Below are 6,858 nucleotides of genomic sequence, written 5' to 3' on the forward strand. Positions count from 1 at the left end.
AAGGGTTGTATGAGCCCCTAATAAAATGATTAAAAAAAAAAAAGAAAATCCATTTTAACACATTATAGTGTAATTCAATTCACACATGGCTTGACTAATCTGTATTTTAGCTGCCATTTTATTAAAATAATCTTCCTTTGCTAGGACGTAACTAAAAAAAAAAAATAATAAACCTTATGAGGAGCCCTGGTGGCATGGTGGTTACGTGCAGAGCTGCTAACCACAAGGCTAGCAATTCGAAACCCAGGCTTTCTCCTCCCCTAAAGAGTTACATCTCAGAGACCCAAAGGGGCAGCTCTTCTGTCCTTTAGGCCACAGAGGTTCTCAACCTGTGGGTCGCAACCACTTGGGAGGTCCAATGACCCTTTCACAGGGGTCATCTGATTCCTAACAGTAGCAAAATTACAGTGCTGAAGTAGCTATGAAAATCATTTAATGGTTGGGGGGTCACTGCAACGTGGAGAACGGTAATCAAGGGCCGTGGCATGAGGAAGGGTGAGAACCACTGCTCTCGGGTCTCTCTGAGTTGGAATCAACTCGCTGACTGTGAGTTGGGCAGTTTGGGAAGGATTCTGTACTGTCTGGTATGGGAAGAGGTCAACGGGTTGGGGGGGGGGGTGACATCGTGAATGATCCCACAGGGTGTCACCAGCCCTAGTACACTACTAGTATCAATGCTCATCCATCTGTCTTATCAGATTCATTCCTCTGAAAACTGTTCATTTGTCTTCGTTTCTCTTCCAGGAAATCTCACAGCCGAGCTGGGTAAGTTCTGGGTGGTCACACCCACAGGCTGGCTGCTGATAGTGTGATGATGTAAATGGGTACACCTTGGGCTGCTATCCACAAGGTCAGTGGTTTGAATCTACCAGCCTTTCCAAAGGAGAAAGATGAGCATATCTGCTCCCACAAAGATTTACAGCCTCAGAAATCCTATTTAGAGTCACCACGAGTCGGCCATTTGATGGCAGTGGGTTTGATTTGTTGGGTCTGAAATGAGATAGGAGTCCTGGTGGTGTAGTAGTAGATTATGTATTGGGCTGCTAACTGTAAGGTCAACAGTTCAATTCTACTGGGTGACATTGGTTGCCTGTGCCCATAAAGACAGGGAACAGTTCTATTGTCCTGCTCTATAGGACCACTATTAGTCAGAATTGATTCAGTGACTGGGGGACTGGTGGGGAGAGATGTACCCCAGTGAATGAATCCTAAATCCATCCCTTTCTGCCTCTCCACTCCTAACCAGAGATTGGATGGGCTGCCTACTCATGGACAGCTGCCACCCATGTCTAAATGGTTAAGTGCTGCCCGGCTAACAGAAAAGTCAGCGGCTCAAAGGCTCTGGCGATCTGCTCCACATTGCCTTTTCTGACTCATGGCAACAGAGTGGAGCTACCCCGCAGCCCCGGCATCTAAGGCTGTCATTTTTACAGAAGCAGACTGTCACATCTGTCTCTTGCTAAGCAACGTGTGTTCAAACCACCAACCTTTGTTTAGTCGTCTTCTCTGTTACACAGAGTACTTACTCTCAGAGTCTCAACGAGAAGGCTTGACACAGTGGCTGCAACAAGGGGTCAACATAGGAATAACTGTGCAGATGGCGCAGGAAGGGGCAGTGTTCCGTTCTGCTGTGCGCAGGTTCACTGCGGGTCAGAACCGACTCACTGGCAACTAACAACAACTTGAGAGCCCTGTTAGCACCGTGGGTTAGCTGACGTGTTGGGTGGGTTTAACTACACGGTTGGTGGTCACACCCACCCATCATGCCTTTAAGCAATGAGTTTGGTTTGGTTTGGGGGCTTAGGAGGCAAGTTGATAGCACATGTCAGCAGGTGAATCCTTCAAGCCACTCCCATCGAATCAGCTCACTCACTTGAAATTCCACCCTGCACTCCCTCTGGTTCAGCATCCTATGAGATCTTTCTCTGTTTCATCAAAATGCCAGCAGGAAGGGTAGACACCCACTGCGATCCTGTAGATTCCCTCTCATAGCAACCTAATATAGGGTTACCAAGGCTGTGAATCTTTATGGGGGCAAACAGATTCATCTTTCTCCCAAGAAGTGGTTGGTGGGTTTGAACTACCAACCTTGCAGTGGGTTTGAGCTACTACCAACACTTACTGGACAGCACCACTGGAAACGGTGACCCATTTAATTTTCACTTAAGTCGGGCTAATTTATCCGTTCACTTTATGCCTCAGAAGAACTCAGCAACTGGCTACAATGGGTATGGGAGTTTGTACGTAGGAAGCGGGAGAAAGAAAGGCTAGGGGAAAAAGGGAAAGACCCCCAGGAGACTTACCTGACCTGCCCCAGCAATGCTCCCGCTGGAACTATGATTTTGGGGAAGCGAGTCCAGCCAGCAGACTTGGGTAGGGAACAGCTGTAATATGTTGCTGGACTCCCTGGGTGGTGCAAATGATTAAGTCCTGAACTACTAAACTTCCAATGTTGCCTTGGAAGTAAGGCTGTCGAATGAAATGCCATGCTACTCTGCATACGTGGGTTCACAATGAATCACAACTGACTAGATGGCAAGAAGTCAGTCACACCATAGTCTGACTGAATCTGTAGTATTGCCTTTCCCAGGGAGCTCTGGTGGCACTGTCGGGTAAGCATTGGATTGCTAACTGCAAGTTCAGTGATATGAACCCACCAGCCACTCGTCCTCAGGCAAAAGATGAGGCTGGCTACTCCTGTAAAGACTAATGGTCTCAGAAATCACAGGGACAATTCTATTCTGTCTTATAGGGTTGCTTTGAGTTGGAATTGACTCAACGCAGTGCATTTGGTTTGGGAGAGTTATTGCTTTTCCCTAAAGCATTTACTTTTTAAAAGAGGACATAGGATGGAGGTATCAGTGGATTGCATTACTAGGAGTTAGTCCTTGGCCTCTGGGTGAGACAATAACTGAGTGTGATTTTCTTCCTTTACTTTAAAGACAGTGCCCTTTCAGTGGTCCTGAAGCTCAGGCAGGCTTTGTGCAGGACCTCTGGATTTATTTAGGACTCTTCCCCAGAAAAAATTTTGTGATTCCAGGGCTAATGAGTGTAGTCTCTTCAAACCAAGCCTGAGTAGTGGAAAGAGGCCCCTCCGTCCCAAGACTCTGGGCCCCTGTGCAAATTTCTGCCTTTGAGTAAACAACAGGCCAAAGGAGCAGCATCCTGGATGACCTCCTTTCCTCGGGTGGTGCAGGTGCCAGCATGGGCCTGGGCTAGCAGTGGGTAAGGCTCGACTGCCGTGGGCGGTGGTTCCAACTTGTTTGAAGGTTGATGTTTTCTTCTTGCATTCTGCTTACAGGGAAGCTTCAGACAGAGCTTGGTAAGTGATCCCTCTTAGAACTATTTTTCTTGTCCACTTTTTGCATCTTGCTATCCAAATAGGATGCTCACCTTGGCACCCTGCTGGCTGTGTGGATGACAGGGAGAGGGGAGGGCTACAAAAGATGTGTGAGCAGGGAAACCGAGGGTGCCTGATGTTCTAACCTACGTTTTTCCTTGGTTGCTGCAGACTGGCGAAGGACCGAAGGCCAGGCTGGTGAGTGAAGTGCTCTTTCCTTCCTACGGTTGCACATAAAGCTCAGTCAGTCTTCCATACGGCATGTGTTAATCCGTTACTGGGTAAAAGTTAGACTCGAATCTTATTTTTACATTGTTTTGAGGCCTAAGCAAACTGGTTCAAATCCTGAATGTTCAGGAGAATCATTTCGACTCTTGGTGTCTACCTGGGTCAAGAGAGGCATGTTCCTATATATGCAAATATTTCTTCTCCAAACCTCCATCTGCCCCATAAAGCAAACAGTCCAATTGTGATCCTTATTTTATACATATTTTTCAAATGTGACTTTGTTTTGTGCACGTGCATTTTATTTTCTGCATTTGCAATATATATGCCATTTCTGTATTTACAGGGCAGTTTATTGTTTATAATCACATGCTCTTTCTTCCCTTTTTTCATTCATCACTCTGCCCATGTGTACATGGGTCTGTCTCTCTTTCTTGCTGTGGACCTCTCCATTTCAGCCAGCTACCCTCCTAGGGCAGCCATTCAGACCGTCTTTGACATCAGAGCACCACAAACTCTGACTAGCTTTCCACATGTTGCCTTCGGGCCTGGTGTGAACAATCTCTTAACGTTTTATTTGGCCCATGGGTGATACATTCACCAGGTGGAAGAGACAGGAACCCAAAAGGCAGTGCCTCACCATCCTTCCACGAGGACTATGTGGAGGCCCATAGGCTCACATCCTGTAGGAGTAGCTTCTATGTCTTCCAGTTCAACGATGATAAGCAATTGGCCATTATTGCTAGAGTAGCTTACTCTCTTCTGAGCACTAAGAAGTTTGAGCATCTCTTTATATGCTCATTGGCTTCAGGTGTGTCCTCTTCTGAAAACGGTCAGTTAACATTCTGTGCCCATTTTTCAAGTGAGGTGGCTGAGAGTTTATTGTGGTTGCTAATGCTGATTCACAGGAATTCTTTATATATATTGTAAGTACTAGTTCCTTGTTGGCACGAAACGTCACATGCTCCTTCTGTTCTGGCATCTGCTTGTTAGTTTTGTCCATGGGGCTCTGTGTCGAAATGACTGATTTGGGTCAAGTAAAATGCATCGTTTCTTTTGATGTTTACTGGGGTTTGGGTGGAAGTTCACAAAACAAATACTTTTCATTGAGCAGTTTATATAGCTTTTGTCTTGTGATGTTGGTTGTAATCCTCACAATGTCAGAGCACACTATTTCGACTCCCTCTCATTCTCATTCCTCCTTCTTCTTGCCCTCTCCTGCCCCGAGCTTTGTTGCTGGGCAAATGCTACCCTGATGGTCTCCCCTGGAGATGCTTCTGAGGAGTGTGCTTTTCCCAGGTGGGACGGTTTACGTTACAGGTGTGTCTAATGTCGGCCTGAAAGCCGATCCCTGTGGGTGAGTTCAGTTTGGAAATATGCTTACGGGCCACAGTCTCAGGAGTTCTACCAGTCTCTAATCAGACCAATAGGTCTAGCCATTTTTATGATTTTGAAATTTTATTAGATTTTTACCTTATGATTTGTGTTCTTGAAGTTTTATGTAAGATCTTCCACATACTTTGGTCACAAAGATCCCCTCCTACACTTTCTCCTATTAACTTTAGATGAATGGTGTGTAGGCCTTTCATCCCCGTAGAAGTCTGTTTTATGTGTTGCTGGGTGGGAATCCAGTTATTTTTCTCCATAGACTGAGTTGTTTTTCCTAATGCCATCCATTATTTCCCCACTAATGTCTGCCCATTGGTGCACTTCTTACCTCGCTGTTTCACTGCTATGGCTTTTATAATATCTAGAAGAATACTTTTTCTGTCCCCATTTCTTCTTCCCTTTTGATGTTAATAGATATTTATTAAATAAAAATTTATGGATTCCTTTAAAAACACCCCAAAAGAGTTGGAATTGCTTTGAATGGACATATACATTTGGATAGAATCAACATCTTATAGAATTGAGTTATTCTATGCAGCACTATCATTTTTGTTTAAGTTCCCCTGGTACTTCTGATGCAAAACCAGGCCTACAAATGTATGAGGCTCTGAAAGTGTCTTTGATTGCTTTTGCTATTTTGTGCCTTGGTAATTTTTCAGCTGCAAAGCAAAATAAGACAACACAGAGATTCACTCAGAATGACTGATCACAAGGAGGCCCGTTGAGAGATGACCTGGTCTGTAGAGGACATCTTGGCATGGGAGCCATGCTTAGCTGGTCAGGCGCGTCAGAGGTTGAGACATTCTTTCTATCCCTCAGGACACCTGGGTTAGTTAGACTGGTTCTCTCAGACTATAACCTCCATTTGCTTTTCATGGCACAACTTCAGCCTGCACACACGCAGCCTTGGTATAGTCCCATGCTGAGCCCAGCTGCCCTTACTGAATCTCAAATACCCAGGAAAATGGTATGACGGATCCAGAACCGTCTGGATTCAAACCAGAAGCCATGATGGAAAAAGGTCATTTAGTTGGTGGGTGCCCTCATGCATCTTGAATCTCCCTTCCTTCTGGCTCCAAAATGATTAACTCGGATCTCTGTTTGGTTTCAGAATGGAGAGCTGCCCAAACATATGCAGGTAACTGAGTGAGAAGCTATGACTCAACAGTGCTTTGTCCAGGAGCCAATAGCCTGGGCCTGCCCTCTCAGACACATAGGCACCTTTGCAGCCTTGTGCACCCACGTAACATGACACGCACCGCTGCATGTGTACATGAGCACACCTACACAGGTGCACATATGCTTCACAGCCGTGTTCCCACACAAAGAGCCCTCTTGGGTTTATGCCGCTGGTTTCTATCTGGCAGGAAGAGAGCATCTTGGGCTTGCTTGCAGGAGAGAATTCACCATCTCTAACCTGGTGCCCTCTTTATCGGGCAGCAGGGACGACTGGTTTCATTAAACAGGGGCGTGCTGGGGCACAGGTGTTGCAGGGCAGGATACTGAAAGAAACTATTTCGGAGGTCTCCTTCGGTTTGATAAAAAAAACCCAAAACACTGAGCCCCAGAGCCCATTGAGGATCTCAAGGCCACACAGGCAGGTGGGAGGACCACATCCGGGACTAGCATCAGCCTCGAAATCTTTCCACTTGGCCCTGCCTGCCTCCATCCTCACAAACCGACCTCATTGATCTCTACCTTCCCAGCAACCGTCCCCCCAACCCCCGCCGCCCAAGGTGGAAACCATCCTGTTTCAGGGATACACAGGATTCCTCTTAGCACACTGAAAGGCTGAGCAGGGGCTCCCACACCACTTCAGGGAGGGCGACCCCACGGATGGCTCCCAGGGGACCGAGGTTTGACCCAGCTGGGGAAGGGGGCCGCTCGGGGGCTGGGCGGCCTCC

At 46.7% G+C, this 6,858-nt stretch overlaps 1 protein-coding gene across 2 annotated transcripts in view; it reads left to right on the top strand.

Annotated features, from left to right (window-relative positions):
- The window catches only part of LOC123521034 (butyrophilin-like protein 9), a 22,838-nt gene extending 16,173 nt beyond the window's left edge, over positions 1-6,665 (top strand). For both annotated transcript variants that reach the window (XM_045284599.1, XM_045284600.1), the window contains 4 exons: positions 745-765; positions 3,302-3,322; positions 3,512-3,538; positions 6,066-6,665. In XM_045284599.1, coding sequence (XP_045140534.1) covers positions 745-765; positions 3,302-3,322; positions 3,512-3,538; positions 6,066-6,100 — 104 coding nt within the window. In that variant the 3' untranslated portion in view covers positions 6,101-6,665. The remainder of the gene's footprint in view (positions 1-744; positions 766-3,301; positions 3,323-3,511; positions 3,539-6,065) is intronic.
- The last annotated feature ends 193 nt before the right edge of the window (positions 6,666-6,858 follow it).

This window comes from Echinops telfairi, unplaced genomic scaffold (assembly GCF_000313985.2).
Source record: "Echinops telfairi isolate 266 unplaced genomic scaffold, ASM31398v2 ScPeMD7_7469;HRSCAF=8507_0, whole genome shotgun sequence".
NCBI lineage: Eukaryota > Metazoa > Chordata > Mammalia > Afrosoricida > Tenrecidae > Echinops > Echinops telfairi.